This window comes from Geotrypetes seraphini, chromosome 6 (genome assembly GCF_902459505.1).
Source record: "Geotrypetes seraphini chromosome 6, aGeoSer1.1, whole genome shotgun sequence".
Classification (NCBI taxonomy): Eukaryota; Metazoa; Chordata; class Amphibia; order Gymnophiona; family Dermophiidae; genus Geotrypetes; species Geotrypetes seraphini.
In genome coordinates, this window is record NC_047089.1 from 112,166,543 (window position 1) to 112,185,451 (window position 18,909).

At 45.7% G+C, this 18,909-nt stretch overlaps 1 protein-coding gene across 1 annotated transcript in view; it reads left to right on the forward strand.

The window, feature by feature from the left end:
- The window catches only part of HERC2 (HECT and RLD domain containing E3 ubiquitin protein ligase 2), a 3,346,202-nt gene that overhangs the window by 891,997 nt on the left and 2,435,296 nt on the right, over window positions 1-18,909 (forward strand). The window contains 1 exon segment of the mRNA XM_033948978.1: window positions 12,795-13,009. Within this exon segment, the coding sequence (XP_033804869.1) occupies window positions 12,795-13,009 (215 nt within the window).

The window sequence follows — 18,909 nt, forward strand, 5'->3', positions numbered from 1 at the left end:
CAGCTTAGCTTAGCGGGGTTTAAAAAAGACTTGGATAATTTCCTAAAAGAGAAGTCCATAGACCATTTTTGAGAAATCCACTACTTATTCCTAGGATAAGCAGCATAAAATCTGCTTTACTATTTGGGATCTAGCTAGGTACTTGGTACTTTGGTTGGACACTTGGAAACAGAATACTGAGCTTGATGGACCTTTGGTCTATCCCAGTATATCAATTCTTATGGGAATTTTTTTTTCTCTTAATAAATTTTTATTAACTTTTGTTTGTGCAGAAAAAGCACAGTTACTTACCGTAACAGTTGTTATCCAGGGACAGCAGGCAGATATTCTCACACATGGGTGACGTCACCGATGAAGCCCCGCAGCGGACAGCCTCGAAAGCAAACTTGCTTGAAGATCTCGAGCTTTCGAGTGTTACACCGTGCATGCGCGCGTGCCTTCCCGCCCAACTAGGGGGCGCATCTCCTGTGAGGATCCTCAGTTCAGATACCAAGCCAAGAAGCCAACCAGGGGAGGTGGGAGGTTTTGTGAGAATATCTGCCTGCTGTCCCTGGATAACAACTGTTTCGGTAAGTAACTGAGCTTTATCCCAGGACAAGCAGGCAGCATATTTTCACACATGGGTGACCTCCAAGCTAATTATAGAGGGATGGAGGGAGTTGGCAAGTTAAGAAAAAAGATTTTGCAAAACAGATTGGCCAAAATGGCAATCCCTCCTGTAGAAAGTATCCAGACAGTAATGAGAAGTGAAAGTATGAACCGAGGACCAAGTGGCAGCCTTGCAGATTTCCTCAATATGAGTTGATCTGAGGAATGCTACAGACGCCGCCATAGCTCGAACTTTGTGGCTCGTCACTCGACCCTGCAGAGGAAGACCAGCCTGAGCATAACAGAAAGAGATACAAGCAGCTAACCAGTTGGAGATGGTATGCTTCGAGATAGGGCGTCCCAACCTATTCGGATCAGAAGAAATGAATAGTTGAGGAGATGTCCTGTGAGATTGAGTGCGTTGAAGATAGAAAGCTAAGGTACGTTTGCAATCTAAAGTATGCAGAGCCGCTTCTCCAGGATGAGAATGTGGCTTAGGAAAAAAGACTGGTAGGACAATAGATTGGTTGATGTGAAATTCTGAAACCACTTTAGGTAAGAATTTAGGATGGGACCACCTTCTCATGGTGAAAAACAGTGAAAGGTGGGTCCGAAACCAAAGCTTGCATTTCACTAACACGTCGAGCAGAAGTGGTGGCAATCAAGAATACCACTTTCCAAGTGAGATACTTGAGAAGAGCCTTGTCTAGAGGTTCAAAAGGAGGTTTCATCAGTTGAGCTAAAACAACATTAAGATCCCAAACCACAGGAGGTGGTTTAAGAGGTGGATGAAGATTAAAAAGCACCTTCATAAAGCGAGAAACCATGGGATGCGCAGAGAGAGGTTTCCCATCCAGAGGCTGATGAAAAGCAGCGATAGCACTGAGATGGACTCTAATAGATGTAGATTGAAGGCCTGATTGGGACAAGTGGAGCAAATAGTCCAATACAGACGCTAGAGAGGAAGATTTAGGAAGAAGCTGACAAGTAGAACACCAAGAAGAAAATCTCGTCCACTTCTGGCTATAACATTGACGAGTGGACGGCTTCCTGGATGCAAGAAAAACATCCTGGACAGACCGAGAAAATTGAGAAGAGTCAGTTAAGTAGAAAGGTACCAAGCTGTCAGGTGAAGACTGCAAATTGGGATGAAGCAAGGACCCTTGACTCTGAGTGAGCAGAGAAGGAAAAACTGATAGAAGCAGAGGCTCCCTGGCACTGATTTGAAGAAGAAGGGAGAACCACGCTTGTCTCGGCCAGCGAGGAGCTATCAGAATCATGGTAGCATGTTCCGATTTGAGCTTGACAAAGAGTCTTGAGAATCAGAGGAAATGGAGGGAAAGCATAAAGAAATTGATTCCTCCAGTCCAGAAGGAAAGCATCCGCTTCGAGACGATAAGGCAAGAAGATGCGGGAGCAAAAGAGAGGGAGTTTGAAGTTGCTGGGCGACGCAAACAAGTCTATCCTAGGGGTCCCCCACCGAGCAATCACCTGACGAAGTGTGGGGGAATTGAGTGTCCATTTGTGAGGCTGCAGCAGATGACTCAATTTGTCTGCCAGACAGTTTTGTTGACCCTGTATATAGACCGCTCTAAGAAAGATGTTGTGAGAAATTGCCCATTGGCATAGACGGATAGCTTCCTGACAAAGGGAGTGAGAACCCGTCCCACCCTGCTTGTTGACGTAATACATGGCTACCTGATTGTCTGTCCGAACAAGTACCACTTGGTCGTGAAAAATATGAAGAAACGCTTTTAGGGCAAGGAAAATCGCTCTGAGTTCCAACAGATTGATATGACAACGCCGGTCTGCGGAGGTCCACAACCGTTGCGTACGGAGACCATCTACATGGGCCCCCACGCATAGGTGGACGAATCTGTCGTGAGGACTTTCTGATGAGGAAGATCATGAAAACGCAAACCTTTGGAAAGATTGGAAGAGAGCATCCACCAGCGGAGAGACTTCTTTAACAAAGGAGTCACTATTATATGGCATGAAAGCGGCTCCAGTGCTTGCTGCCATTGCTGCGCCAGAGTCCACTGAGAGATGCGAAGATGAAGTCTGGCCAGGGGTGTCACATGAACCGTGGATGCCATGTGACCGAGCAGCACCATCATCTCACGGGCAGAAAGGGTCGAAAGAGAAGACACTTGCCGGCAGAGTCGAAAGAGGGTCTGTTGATGATTTAGTGGAAGGAACGCCCTCATGCTGACAGAATCCAGAGTCGCGCCAATAAACTGAAGAGACTGGGCTGGAACTAACTGAGATTTTGGAAAATTGACGTGAAACCCTAGACTTTGAAGAAAATAAATAGTCTGATGGGTCGCTGCAATAACCCCCTGGAGAGAAGGTGCTTTGATGAGCCAATCATCGAGGTAAGGAAACACCTGAAGCCCTCGAGAGCATAGGGCCGCGGCCACCACTACCAGACATTTGGTGAACACTCTGGGGGAGGCTGCTAGGCCAAAGGGTAGAACTCTGTATTGGAGATGAAGATTCCCCACTTTGAATCTGAGATATTTGCGAAAATTTGGATGAACAGGGATATGAGTATAAGCCTCTTTGAGATCCAGTGAGCACATTCAATCCCCCTGATCCATGAGGGAGTACAATGTCGGGAGCGAGAGCATGCAAAACTTCGTTTTGACAAGAAATTTGTTGAGGGCTCGAAGATCCAGAATGGGTCGCAAATCCCTCATCTTTTTGGGTACCAGGAAGTACCTGGAGTAGAACCCTAGATTGTGTTGGGAAGGAGGAATCTCCTCCACAGCTCGAAGGCGAAGAAGCGCCCGAGCTTCTTGAAGAAGAAGGGGGAGTTGCGAGGAACTGGAATGACACTCTCTTGGCTGATGATCTGGGGGTACCTGAAGCAGGCGCAGAGAATATCCCTCGCGGATCTTTGTCAGCACCCAGAGGTCCGATGTAATACTTTCCCAATGTGATGAAAAAAGGGAAAGGCGACCTCCAATTGTAAAAAGAGAATTTTGCAGGGAGGATGGAATGCTCAGGACCGGAACGTCAAAAAGACGGAGCCGGTTTGGTGGCAGCAGGCGCCTGAGGTTTCTGAGGGCGTTGCTGCTGCTGAGGACGTCGAGGAGGAGGCCTAGAAAATGCAGGAGTCGTTTTCATGGGATATCGACGAGGTGGAGGCTTATATGCCCGGGCAGTAGACGGCTTGGGTTTAGACCTGAGCAGGGAAGCAAAAGAGCGCTCATGTTCAGAGAGCCTCTTGGTGGCAGCTTCAATGGAGTCGTCGAACAACTCATTCCCCTGACAGGGTAAGTTGGCAAGACGGTCCTGCAAATTTGGGTCCATGTCGACTATGCGGAGCCAGGCAAGGCGGCGCATGGCAACTGCAAAAGCCGACACCCAGGAAGAAAGCTCAAAAGCATCATAAGATGCCTGCAACATAAAAAGCCTCAACTGATAAAGAGTCTGAAGGATCTGTTTAAATTGAGATAGACGGTGTTTAGACAAGTCTGGGAAAAAAGGATGGCAACAGCTTCAAAAAATGGTTGAAGTATGATGTAAAAACATAATTGTAATTAAAAATTCTGTTCACCATCATAGAATTTTGGTACAATCGACGCCCAAACTTGTCCATAGTGCGACCTTCACGACCAGGAGGGACAGTTGCAGAAATTTTAGATGGATGAGCTTTCTTGAGGGAAGACTCCACCACTAAGGATTGGTGAGAGAGTTGTGACTTCTCGAAGCCTTTACAGGGAACAGTGCGATAACGTGACTCCAGCTTTGATGGAATAGCCGTGACCGAATAAGGTGTCTCCATATTACGGATGAAGGTCTGTTTAAGCACCGGAGTAATGGGCAACTGCAAGGTCTCCTTGGGAGGATGAGAGAGCTCTATGTCAGCCAAGTATTCTGGTGTATATTTGGAATCTGAATGCAAGTCCAAATGAAGAGCTTGACCCATATCATAGACAAACTTGGCAAAAGAGGAAGACTTGGAAGAAGAAGGTTCCTCAGGGGAGACAGACCTGGAACGAGGAGCCACGGAATAAGAGGGTGAAGCCTCACGTGAATACTGAGACAGCGGTTCCGACTTCACTCTCACTGTCACTGAAGAAGCCCCACTCCCAGTTTGTGGTGGAGTGAAGGAATGCTTCCTCTTCAGACCCCTCGAAGGGGATGTCCTCGGAGTTCGAGGGGTAGAATGCCTCAAAACCGAAGGAGAGAGATCCCGACGCAAAGATCTCGAGGGAGGAGTCCTCGACCTCAAATACCTCGAAGATAAAGAAGAAGAAGCGGCGACTTTCGATTCAGAATGAGAAAGTTTCTTCGAGGAAGCTTCCACACGCCCCGAGCTCTTCGAAGCGAGATGTTTCAACGGCCTCGAGCGATGCTTCGGATGAGGCAAAGAGGATCTCGAGGTGATATCCGGCGAAGAGTCTGAAGAAGAAAATCTCTTGCGAGACCTGCCCCGTGGATGCTGGATCAGGGTCTCAGGCTGCTGCTCAGGCTGGTCCACCCGAGGCAAAGTTGAGGACGGGACTAACTGAGCCACAATGGAAGAAATTTGAGTAGTCAAAATAGACTTGAGTATATCTTCAAACATTGGCACCGAGACCAAAGGATTTGGCGTCAAAGGTGCTCCCGTGCGCTCCAAGGAGGGCGACCTCGATTTAGAGTATTCCCAAGACTTGGAGGCACGTTTTGCCGAAGGCCTCGAGGACAGAGGCACACCCGGAGTCCTGGGTAGCATGGAAAGAGACTCTGAAGGCTTCTTGGGCATGGTACCTGAAAAGGAAGCAGGAGACTTACCCCCAGACACAGGCTTCGAGGACGGGATCAAGGAGGCCTTCGAGGCCGAGGACCCTGAGGTCTTCGAGGCCGAGGCTGAAGCAGGTGTCGAAGGCGAGGCCTTACTGCCCGAGGTCGCCCCCGATGTCGAGGCCTTAGGTCCCGAAGAGGTCGAGACAGTCGAGGCCGAGGTTTTTTCAGGCTCCATGTTGAATAGATGAATGAATCTGTCGCAGCGGCGGCGAAAAGCACGAGGCTGAAGGGTCAGACAACGATCACAATCTTCTGGATAATGAGTGCGACCCAAACAGACCATACACCGACTATGAGGGTCGGTGATAGAAATCGTCCTGCCGCACTGGTAACAACGTTTAAACCCGGTCACAGGCCGGGACAAAGAAAAAATAAAGTCCGTCAAAAAGAAGGGAAGAGGGCCTAGGCCCAAGCCCGCGGACTTGGAAAACAAAAAAGAAACAAACATTTTTTTTTTTTTTTACTTTTAAAAACAAGAAAATAAACAAGGGAATAAACCCTGAGCACAGCGACCGAACAATAGCAGCCGCAGTGAAGAGAAGGCAAATTGCTGCAGAGCCAGAAGCACAAGTCTTCTCAGCTCCGCGGAAAACAATGAACTGAGGATCCTCACAGGAGATGCGCCCCCTAGTTGGGCGGGAAGGCTCAAGATCTTTAAGCAAGTTTGCTTTCATAGAACATAGAAACATAGAAATAGACGGCAGATAAGGGCCCACGGCCCATCTAGTCTGCCCACCTTAATGTCCCTCCCCTACCTTTGCCCTGTGAATAGATCCCATGTGCCGATCCCATTTGGCCTTAAAATCAAGCACGCTGCTGGCCTCAATCACCTGTAGTGGAAGAATATTCCAGCGATCAACCACTCTTTCAGTGAAAAAGAATTTCCTGGTGTCACCTCGTAGTTTCCCGCCCCTGATTTTCAACGGATGCCCTCTTGTTGTCGTGGGACCCTTGAAAAAGAAGATATCTTCCTCTGCCTCGATGCGGCCCGTAAGATACTTGAACGTCTCGATCATGTCCCCCCTCTCTCTGCGCTCCTCGAGCGAGTATAGCTGCAATTTGTCAAGCCGTTTTTCGTATGGTAGATCCTTGAGTCCCGAGACCATCCGGGTGGCCATTCTTTGCACCGACTGCAGTCTCAGCACATCCTTGCGATAATGCGGCCTCCAGAATAGCACACAGTACTCCAGGTGGGGCCTCACCATGGATCTATACAATGGCATAATGACTTCCGCCTTACGACTGACGAAACCCCTTCGTATGCAGCCCATGATTTGTCTTGCCTTGGACGAAGCCTGCTCCACTTGATTGGCAGACTTCATGTCCTCACTGACGATTACCCCCAAGTCTCGTTCTGCTACCGTTTTTGCTAGGATCTCGCCATTAAGGGTATAAGACTTGCATGGATTCTGGCTGCCCAGGTGCATAACTTTGCATTTTTTGGCATTGAAGTTTAGTTGCCATGTCCTAGACCATCGCTCCAGTAGAAGTAGGTCGTGCATCATGTTGTCGGGCACTGAATCTTCGTCTGTTGTGCATTTGCCCACTACATTACTCAGTTTGGCGTCATCGGCAAATAATGTTATTTTACCTCAAAGCCCTTCTGCTAAGTCTCTTATAAAGATGTTGAATAGGATTGGGCCCAAGACTGAGCCCTGTGGTACTCCACTAATCACCTCCGTCATTTCGGAGGGGGTGCCGTTCACCACCACCCTTTGGAGCCTACCTCCAAGCCAGCTCCCAACCCATTTCATCAATTGTGTTACCTAATCCTATAGAACTCATCTTGCTCAGTAACCTGCGGTGTGGTACGCTATCGAATGCTTTGCTAAAGTTCAGGTACACGATGTCCAGGGACTCCCCAATATCCAGCTTCTCCGTTACCCAGTCAAAGAAGCTGATCAGGTTGGATTGGCAGGATCTCCCCTTAGTAAATCCATGTTGTCGGGGATCCCGTAGATTCTCCTCATCCAGGATCTTATCTAATTGGTGTTTGATTAGAGTTTCCATTAGTTTGCTCACTATCGATGTTAGACTCACTGGTCTGTAGTGTAGTTTGCTGTCTCCATCTTTGAGCCTTTCTTGTGGAGTGGAATGACGTTAGCCGTCCTCCAGTCCAACGGGACGCTGCCTGTACTAAGGGAGAGGTTGAAGAGCACGGACAGTGGCTCCGCCAAGACATCACTCAGCTCCCTAAGCACCCTGGGGTGCAGGTTGTCCGGCCCCATTGCTTTGTTAACCTTGAGCTTTGACAGCTCACCGTAGACACTGCTGGGCGTAAACTCAAAGTTACTAAACGGGTCAACTGAGCCAACTCTTGTCTGTAGCTGAGGGCCGAGCCCTGGTGCTTCTCGGGTGAAGACTGAGCAGAAGTATTCATTTAATATTTGGGCTTTTTCCGAATCCTTTTCCACATAGTCTCCGTCTGGTTTCCTAAGACGTACAATCCCGCCTGAGTTTTTTCTTCTATCACTGATATACCTGAAGAAGGATTTATCTCCCTTCTGGATGTTCTTTGCTAGAGACTCCTCCATGAGGAATTTAGCCTCCCTGACTGCTGTTTTGACGGCTTTTGATTTGGCCAGGTAGTCTGCTCTAGAGTCCTGCTTCCCTGATTGTTTGTAAGGGATGAATGCTTTTTTCTTCTCCTTGATCAGGTCTGAGATCTCCGCAGTAAACCACTGTGGCTTATTATTCCTTCGCCGTTTACTTACTGATTTTACATAGCGGATTGTTGCTTCTTGTATGGTTGCTTTCAAAGTCGACCACATGTCTTCCACGTTATCGGTTTCTTCTTGGCTTTGTAGCGCCTGGTGAACGAAGTCTCCCATTTGTTTGAAATTTGTGTCCTTGAATTTGAGGACTTTGGTTAGTGTAGTAGATTTAGTGAAACCTTTCCTGATATTGAACCATACCATGTTGTGGTCACTGGAGGCCAATGTGTCGCCCACCGAGACCTCTGTGACACTTTCTCCATTGGTAAGTATCAGGTCCAGTATTGCCTGATCCCTTGTCGGTTCCAACACCAGTTGCCTGAGGCTTGCTCCTTTCATAGAGTTTAATAGCCTCCTGCTGCTGCCAGAAGCAGAGGTAAGTGTAACCCTTACCTTACAACTGTCCGTTGCGGGGCTCCGTCGGTGACGTCACCCATGTGTGAGAATATGCTGCCTACTTGTCCTGGGATAATAACATATACAAATCAATTGCATCCTTCAAAACATATTCCAAGTATAATCCCTTGTACCCCGGAACCTAATACAGAGAATATCCTCACTAAACAACAACATATGCAAGGACAATAATAACCATCTAAACCTAGAGTACCCCAAGACAGCATTAACACCCTTGTACAAACCCCACCTCCCCCCTCACATAGCAACCCAATTACAGGGGCACTCAGTTTGTCCTTCAGAGTACCCATATACCACATTCCCCTTCCCTCCTACCAAACAGCACCCCATACCCTTCCACCAACAACCCCATTCAGGATTCAGAGAAAAGCAAAAATTGTACGCCAGGACCATGCCTGCTGTTCATAGTGCCCATAATGTTTCGCAGCTAAGCGCTCCATCTGTGCTAGCTGCGCTCCATCGCAGCTAAGCGCTCCATTACACAATTTAAGTTTCAAATACCCATTGTTGGAACCAACTTACTCTTCCAGCATTGAAAGCAGCAGCCTGTCCCATATGAAGCAATTTGGTTTGCCAAGGGGAACATCTCACATTTTGAGTACCTAAGAGACAACTTTGAGGAAGAAATTGTACCGGATCTTGAAGCCATGTTATCATAACAGTAATAACATGTTTCTTTTAAATAGGTTTTTTATTGGTTTGTTTGGTTTTCATTATAGTTTTTCGTTTCATCAACACCACATGCTATTGACGGAGCAATGGGGTGATATTGCTGGTGTACAGGGTCGTAAGGTCTCGGGGGATCTGTACTCCCAAATAGCGAATTGAAGTCTGAGCCCACGTAAATGGGAAGTGATCGCTCCATGTCTGTTGTAGTGTCATGAGGCTAGCTAGGGCCATAGATTTCTGGTAGTTCAACGTAAATCCCGAATAAAATTTGAATTCGTCAAGCGCTTGCAATAAATATCGAAAAGAGTGAGCGGGGTCAGTTAGCAAAAATAATAGGTCATCTGCAAAGGCCAACACTTTTGAGTGTATGAGTCCCGAAGTCCACACCCACTATGTCAGAGTCCTGAGACACTGTGCGAAGAAAGGGTTCGAGGTACAATAGAAATAAGAGGGGTGACAGGGGACAGCCCTGTCGAGTTCCCCTCTCAATAGGTATTGGGTCAGTAATAATGTCATTGACTAGTCTTGCTGTTGGAGTGGAATATAAAGTGCGTAATGCCGAGGCGAACCAGACAGATATCCCCATACAATTTAACACTTCAAAGAGGTACGTCCAGTTGACCTGGTCGAACGCCTGTGCCGCATCCAAACTGAGTAGAAGCATAGGAGTGTGATGGAATTGCGTGTGCGCTAAGGCTATCAATGCTTTACGTACGTTGTGTACTGCTTGTCTACCCTGTACAAAGCCGACTTGTGTGGATGCAATCACTTTGGGGAGAAGGGTCGCTAATCCATCAGCTAAGATTTTGGACAGAATTTTGATGTCTACATTCAGCAAAAAAATTGGGCGATAAGACTCGGGAGCAGAACTGTCTTTGCCAGGCTTCAATATCAATGTGATTAAAGCCTCATTCGCTTCTCCAGGGAAATGTTCATCCTGGATTACCTGGGAGTAATAGTCCCTTAAAAAAGGACTAAGCTGCCCTGAGAGCAGTTTACAAAATTCTGCCGTAAAGCCATCCGGCCCTGGAGCCGAAAAATTTTGTTGATTGTGGATAGCTTTATGTAGTTCTTTAGGGGTGATGGGTGCATTAAGAAATCTAACATCCGAGTCAGAGAGCGGCTGTAAACCGGAATCCGTAAAATAGTCCTTAATAAGGGGTTCAGCTCCCGAGTCCCTGCGCCCATATATCTTCCCGAAGTGGGACTGAAAAATTTGTGCAATGTGTTCAGTAGTGTATTGAAATTGGCCCGTACTATCCCGCAATCCCAAAACATAACGGTGACCCCGCACCTGGGAAGTCAAGCGGACTAATAACTTCCCTGCCCGATTTCCATAGCGATAGTAGCGAAATTTTTGATACAAGAGCATTTTCACCGTGCGCTCATGTATATAGGAGTTGAAGGTCGTTTCCACGGAAGCTAAGTGTTCCCTAGCGTGGCGGGTCGGGAACAGGGTATACTGACACTTAGCACTTGCTAGTTCTTTTTCCAACCGCAGTATTCCCCGGGACAAACGGCGATTACGCGCTATTACATAAGCTATACAATCTCCTCTGAGCACCACCTTAGCCGTGCTCCAAAACAGTGTTGGATCATTGCTATGCTGACCATTAAAGTCTAGGAATTCACCCCATTTAGTCGTTAGGTATGTTTTGAAATGGTCATCAGAAAATAGATAACTAGGGAAGCGCCAACGTATGGGTCCGTGTAAACCGAAGCCCACATTCACATCTAGCCAGATCATCGCGTGATCTGAAATCACCGCCGGGCCTATTACCGCTGCATCCACATTCAGAAATGCTCTGCACGTGGTAAGGATGTAATCTATCCTAGATTGTGTGTTATGTGCTCTGGAGCGGTGTGTGTAATCCCGTTCAGTGGTATGGAGAATTCTCCACGGGTCCACCAGATCTAAAGTGGCGCAAAAATAGGGCAGGCCTCTGGTATGAGATATACTTGCACCAGGTCCCGGCTGAGAACGATCACAAGTCGGGTCAAACACCTGATTGAAATCCCCTGCAATGTATACCGGATCAGTAACCCGCCCAAGAAGCATGGCAGTTAGACCCTCAAAGAAGGAATGGTCATAGGTATTAGTGCATATGCATTCATCAAGTAAAAGGAATATGTGCCTACGGACAACTGCAGCAAGAGGTAGCGGCCCTGTGGGTCCGAGGCTACTACTTTCGCAGTGTAAGGCAATGTCTTACTAATCAGTATCGCCACCCTTGCCCGCTTATGAGTTGAAGATGCTGCATGCACTGCGGCTACCCAGGACCTCCTCAATTTCTGATGTGGGTAGAATTGCTTCCTGCGCTCCGTTAGGGCCACAGAGTAGTCCTGGAAAATGCGCACCTCAGACTCCTCAAATGCTAAAGTCTCCCGAAGTTGTTTATATTTGCGCAAGATTTCCACTTTATGGTTATAGTTTAAAAGTTTGGCTATTACCATGCGAAGCCTCGCCTCTCTTGCTTGTTTTCGGCCTAGCCGGTGTGCTCTCTCCAGTCGAATAGGCCCCAGGCCCTCCTTCAAGGGAAAGGAACTGGTCAGCCAGGCCTCCAGCACCTGCAGGAGCTTAGGACCGGGTACATGTTTCCGGAATCCCCAAAAAACGCAAGTTAGATCTTCTGGATCTATTTTCAAGATCATCCAGTCTTTCTGCTTGTTTTTGAGTCGGAGCCTGCAGTTCCTGTAACGTGGTGTCATGTGCTTGCTGTGTATCCTCGACGCTGGAAACCCGAGTCTCCAGCGCTGTGGTGCGGCTAGTAATCTCCTTAAGTAGATTTTCAAGCTTTTGGAGCTGTTCAGAAAATTTTTCTATGCTGGGCTGCATTGCCACTGTTACTGCTTGAGTGAGGGCCGTCAGCGCCTCCGGCGCTATTTGCTGAATCGCAGCTGTGGAGGTGACCGGCGCCATTTTGTCAGCGCTGTGCTGCGGGCGGTCCCGATCCTTTTTTTGAGTGCGGGTGGACATCGGCGACACAGGAGAGGACAGAAATCTGTCCATATATTGTGCACAGCAAGCGCTGCAAAGCGCTGTCTTCCGGCTCACCTCCAAAGGCTAGTAACAGGGCGCTTCAGGACTCGGGGCCCGGGAGCTCAGGCAGCCTGCTTCTGCCTTGGCTCAGTGCATCACGTGATCTCCTGACATATGCAATTTTTAAAATACTTTCAGTTGCATGCATTGTTTGATGCACTCAAGTGTACCCACATTACAAGTTAATGGCAAGTATAGGTATGTAATGTATGTCAGTGCAAATTTGCACTAGTATTCTATGACAGCTTGGGCACCACCTTAAGCTGTTTTAGAACTGGGCTAAGTATGCTTCTTTATGAGACCTAAAACGAGGAACCAATTTATAGATTTGCTATCAATTTGTACTATAAATGACATGACAAACCTCCAGCATTTAAGGTTTTTACCATTGTTTCACTTTTTAAAACAGCACATCCCTCATATACAGATTATAATTCTTGTAGTAATGTTCAAATAATGTGTAGAAACCTGATTCCTGCTTTTTTTCCAGTTCAAAATCTACTGATAAACTGCTTTAGGTGGCTTAATTTTTATTAGTGTTAACTCTGCATGTTTTCTTTATTCCTCCCTAGAATGGCTGAAGTCATCTATTTTCTCTGGAGGTTTGCAAACAAGTCAGATTCATTATAGCTATAATGAGGAAAAAGATGAAGACCATTGCATTTCACCTGGTAACACAACTCCAAACAAATCCAAACTATATGCATATCGATTGACTTTGAGTGATCATTCACAGCATTTCCTGCAAGCTATTGCTGATAACAGCATTCAAGATCATACTGTAAAGGTATGATTATTTGTGTGAAAGTGCTGATCTCTGGTTTACAAATAGCAATTGCCTATTTATATAAAATACTAGTTTTATAGCCCGTTACATTAATGGTGCTAGAATATATATGTGTATGTGTGGTTTTATTTCTTTTTCTCTCCTTGGCCGCTTTCTGTCTCTCTGTTTACTCGGCTGTCCACCATCACCCCTTGCCTGTTCCACCTGTCCAGCAGTAGGCCTTCTCCCTTCCTTTTACCTCCCCCTGTCCAGCAGCACTCCTTACCTGCTCCCCCTGTCCAGCAGCACTTCTTCCCTGCTCCCCCTGTCCAGCAGCACTCCTTACTTTCTCCCCCAACCCTCTTACCTGCTCCCCCTGTCCTTCTTCCCTGCTCCCCCTGTCCAGCAGCAATTCTTCCCTGCTCCCAGTCCCTCTTCCCTGCTCCCCCTGTCCAGCAGCACTCCTTACTTTCTCCCCCTGACCCTCTTCCCTGCTCCCCCTGTCCAGCAGCACTCCTTACTTTCTCCCCCAACCCTCTTACCTGCTCCCCCTGTCCTTCTTCCCTGCTCCCCCTGTCCAGCAGCACTTCTTACCTGCTCCTCTGTTCCTCTTCCCTGCTCCCCCTGTCCAGCAGCACTCCTTACTTTCTCCCCCTGACCCTCTTACCTGCTCCCCCTGTCCAGCAGCACTCCTTACTTTCTCCCCCTGACCCCCTTACCTGCTCCCTCTGTCCAGCATGCGGCTCCTCTTCTTTAAAACAGCTGTAAGGAACCTCGCAGGCTGCTCTGAGGCACGGTGACTTTTCGTGTGCAGCACTCTCCACACACAGGCCGTGTACTGCCCTGATTTACTCTGGCACGTCCCTGATGACATCATCAGAGATGCGGCAGAGCAAATCAGGGCAGTAGAAGGCCCCGAAGCAGCGTGTGGAGAGTGCTGCACACGCTGCTTGAATCGGCGTTTGGATTGGGGCCCGCGAAGAAAGTATCAGCTGGACTTTTTTTTTGCGCTTCCCTTCCCGCCCCTTTGATGTGCGCCGTGGCTCCTCTTGATCCCCGCCAGCATCGGAAGCCTTCTCCAACACTGGTGCGGCTTGTGAGAGGAGCCGACAGGAGAGCAGGATGTCCAGCGCTGGGGTCCAGTCCTTCCGCTGTGGAGGTGATCGTTGGCTGGCTGCGGTCCCGCACTTGCGATGCGTGTCTGGTGATGTAGTATGCGCGCATGCGCATTAAGCTGGCACAGCGCGACAGAACAGGGATCAGGGAACACGCGTCGCAAGTGCGCATGCGCGGGCTAGCATTTTATTATTATAGATTTTACAAAGCAATGAGGTCTCTTAGATTAATACTGTCTTTTAACAAAGGTCATTTGCCATTGGAAAAATGCCAGTTTTGTACTACAGCATGTGACATTTAGTCATACACATAGCAAAACTAATTGAATACATCCATAAATCCTGGCCATGTCAAATTATTTATAGAATTGGCGCATTATAAACTGACTAGTCCCAATAACAGTAGAAATGACTGCATGCTACATGTATATAATAGCTGTTTTAAACTTCTGTGCATGGAAGAAGACCGGGATTTGGGGGTGATTTTGTCAGATATCTCAGGGTGGCAAAACAAGTAGAAAAGGTAGCAGTTAAAGCCAGGAAGATGCTTGGGTACATTAGGAGAGAAATGGGGAGGAAAAGGGAGGTGATAATACCGTTGTATAAGTCTCTGGTAAGGCCTCATTTGGAATACTATGTTAAATTTTGGAGACCACATTTTCAAAAAGATAAAAATAGGATGGAGTCTGCCCAGAGGGCTGTTACAAAATTGGTTAGTGGTCTTTGGCATAGATCATATCAGACAGACTTAGAAAACTTACCTCCCAACCTCCCCCCCCCCTTTTTATGAAACCGCATTAGGGTTTTTTTTATCACCAGCCATGGTGGTAAAAGCTGCAACTCACGGCTTCATAAAAGGGGGGGGGGGGGTTAATATGTATACTCTGGAAAAAAGACAGGCAAGAAGGGATATGATAGAGAAGTTTCAATATCTCTGAGGTGGTAATGGTGAGTCTTTTTCAAATGAAGGAAAACTCTGGAAGTAAAGGGCATAGGATGAAGGTAAGAGGTGATTAGTCTCAAGAGTAATGTAAGAAAATACTTCTTTACAGAAAGGGTGGTAGATACATGGAATAGTCTCCGGATGGAAATGGTGGAGATGGAGACTGTATCTGAATTCAAAATAGCTTAGAATAGGCATGTGGGATCTCTTAGGGAGAGGAGGAGATACTGGATGCTGTGGAAGGGCAGACTGGATAGGCCATTCGGCTTTTATCTGCTGTCATGTTTCTGTGTTTCTAAAAAATAATGGTGGGCAGGATCGTTTGGTCTATTTGCCATGTACTTCTGTTTATTGTGCTGGCAAAGGTCACACTTAATTTATCTTCTTGCCACTCCTAGTCTCTAAGAAAAATTTTATAACAAGAGTGCCTACAAAATAAGTACCTGAAACTGCTTTGATTATAACTGCAGAAAAGTGGTATACCAAGTTGTATTACCTTTTCCTTTCTTTATAAAAGGCATTATTTAAAGTATTTATTTTCAGCCTATTTGCTACCTATTTTTTCTTTGTAACATACTAGTTTAACAGGTTGAAAACAGATCTTGGTTTAAAGTGTGATGACTTCAACCCAAGGGTAAATTATCTCACCTTAAAGATAGCAAGAACACAAGTAAATAGTATCTTATAAATTATGTGCATCCTTGTACATTATGCTTAGAGGAGACATGATAGAAACCTTCAAGATCATGAAGGGCATAGAAAGAGTGGACAGGGACAGATTTTTCAAATTACGGGGAACCACAAGCACAAGGGGGCACTCGGAGAAATTGAAAGGGGAAAGGTTTAGAACAAACGCCAGGAAGTTCTTTTTCACTCAGAGGGTGGTGGATATGTGGAACGCGCTACCGGAGGAAGTGATAAGCAGAAGCACACTACAGGGCTTCAAAGAGGATCTTGACAGGTACCTGGAGGACAAAGGGATTGAGAGGTACAGATAGGAGTAGAGGTAGGCAATAGGGATAGGATTAGAGGATTAGAGGCAGTTACAAAATTAGTCATGGACACTGTTCAGGCAATTAGGCCTGATGGGCCGCCGCGGGAGCGGACCGCTGGGCAGGATGGACCTCTGTTCTGACTCAGCGGAGGCGACTTCTTATGTGCTTATGCTCAAATCCTGCCTGTGTGCATACTTAACAGTAAAAGTACATACCATAGAATTATGCGAACTTGACACTAGTTGGTATTTTATAAGAGGTGGCTAAAGTTCTTGAGAAAGTAGTCTTAGATCAATTAATTGAATTATTGCAAAACTTTATCCTTGAACCCTATCATTTTGGTTTCCATTCCCGTCACTCATTGACTTTATCTAGGTTTTAGTCAAGGTGAATATTTTCTCTTGGTAAGCCTAGACATTTCTTCTGCCTTTTGATACTATTCACCATCTTGTGCTGCTAAATAAACTTATTTCCATTGGCCTATCAGGTACAGTGTTTAAATGGTTTCAGTCTTTTCTTTCCCAAAATAGATCTACAGAAACTCTTATTACCAGTGGTGTTCTGCAAGGTTCCATCCTCTCGCCTGTTCTATTAAATATCTTTCTCCTGCCACCAGTGGCGTACCTAGGGTATGTGGCACCCGGGGCCCATCATTTTTTGACACCCCCCCCCCCCCTCATGTAAAATTTTTTTTTTTTTTTTTTTTTTGCAATAACCATGAAATGGAATAAATGGTCAGAATAGAAACAGGCAGTGAAAATTTTCTTTTTTTTTTTTTTTTTTTCCAAAGTATTTTTATTGAGAATGGCAAAAGGTCCAGACAAGCAACCATGTTCTGTACAGAAACTTATACATTATCAAAAAGAACACAGAATGAGAGTAACAGCAACAACAAGCATGAACAAGCCTCTCCCAAGAGAAAATTGCCAATGAGAGGCATAGCAATACACAACAAAAGGCCAAAACTTGGGGCAAGCAAACAAATCCCACCCCAGAACCCACAAGAATAATAAGCCGGACTAGACCCTCAGCCATATTTTATAATGAAAAACCCCCCCACAAGCAACAACACTCAGACCGCTCACCAGACACACCAATCCGCACAACAAGCACCCAAGAAACACCCAGCCACCACCCAGACAAAACTACCAGACACACCTACCCCACCAAGCCCAGACCCAACCCCCCCTCCCCAGAGAGTGCAAGCGCAAAGTGGACCGTGAAAAGGGCAGCTGCAGAAGTGGAAAGCCCCAGATAAGTAGGTTAGCTAAAGAAAGCCCACAGATAGAAGAAATCAGGATAACAGAAGTTCCAACAAATGCTCCCACAGAAAATTTTCTTTTATTGAACCTCATTTATGTAACCATTATTCCAAACATAACATAACATAAATTATGTCTGAATTGTCATGACATCAGAAGTACATATGGAGTAGTTGCAGGTGATGCTTGGGACAGTTCTGATTATGTTAGTTTGGTTTTATGTGTTTTTTGAATAGAAGGGTTTTTATTTCTTTTTTTAAGGTTTTGTAGTTTGTGGTCGAGGTCAATAGGTTGTAGAGTTGGGGGTCAAGTGTTGCAGCTCGAATGGCTAGGAGGTTGTCAAACAGTTTTTTTCTTTTGACGTTTTTGGTTGGAGGGTGTGTGAATGGTGCGTGAGTTCTCCTATGTCTGTTTGAAGTGGATTGAATTATTTAGCTGAAGAAATTAGTTACCCCCCCCCCCATTCCACACACATTAATTCTCTTCCATTTTTGTTCCCATTATAAAAAAACACTGATAAGTTCCCAGGAAAAAAATACATTAAAATAAGAAGTGAAAACAAAGGCCCCTACAGATGAGAACATAACATAAGAATAGCCTAACTGGGTCACACCAATGGTCCATCATGCCCAGTAGCCCATTCTCATGGTAGCCAATAGTGCTGCCCGATTCAGAGAAAAATATTTCATTCGATCCGATTCACCCTGTTGAATCGATTTTTCGATTAGATTCACTGTTAATGACACCGCTTTTTAAGTTTAAACAAAGTATAACAATAAATTTCACAACAACAATAAATTTCACAAAGTACTTAAAAAAAAAAAATCACATTTTTCCATTAAAGCAGTTCTGGAGACATTTGCTTGAACAGTCTTTTTTCCCAGTCCATAAGCAAGCAATATGAAAAAGATTTCCTTAATTATGTAATGTAATTTATTTCTTATATACCGCTACATCCGTTAGGTTCTAAGCGGTTTACAGAAAATATACATTAAGATTAGAAATAAGAAAGGTACTTGAAAAATTCCCTTACTGTCCCGAAGGCTCACAATCTAACTAAAGTACCTGGAGGGTAATAGAGAAGTGAAAAGTAGAGTTAGAGGAAAAATAAAAATAAAATAAACATTTTAACAAGACAGCATTGATCTAAATACTTTGGAAGGTAGAAGAGAGGAGAGAAAGGAATAGAAGCAGAAGGGGGAGCCGTTGAACAGTAGAATTCTGGAGAAATTTAAATGATAGAAATAGAACAAAACAAAGACAAAACAATAGATAAGATTAAAGATAAATCATAAGCTGGAAAGAAAAATAAAATAAAACTTTGTCTTCAATCCACGGTTTCAGCGTCAGTGATGAAGTGGAGCAAGTAAGTTTAGGAGGAGCGATTGACGTTTCCAGAAAGGGCTTTTTCAGGGAAGAGACATTTTTGCTATTTACTTTCATTGTACCTATACTATTATTCAGTAGAAAAAATGGACTTAACTGTGCAGGAAATGAATCTCCTCATACACCCACCATATAGTGCAAAAATGTGCAAAGGTCTGTTTTTTTCTTTCGATCACTACATAGCCTAATGCCACACAAGCAGCGCTGTTACAAACATATT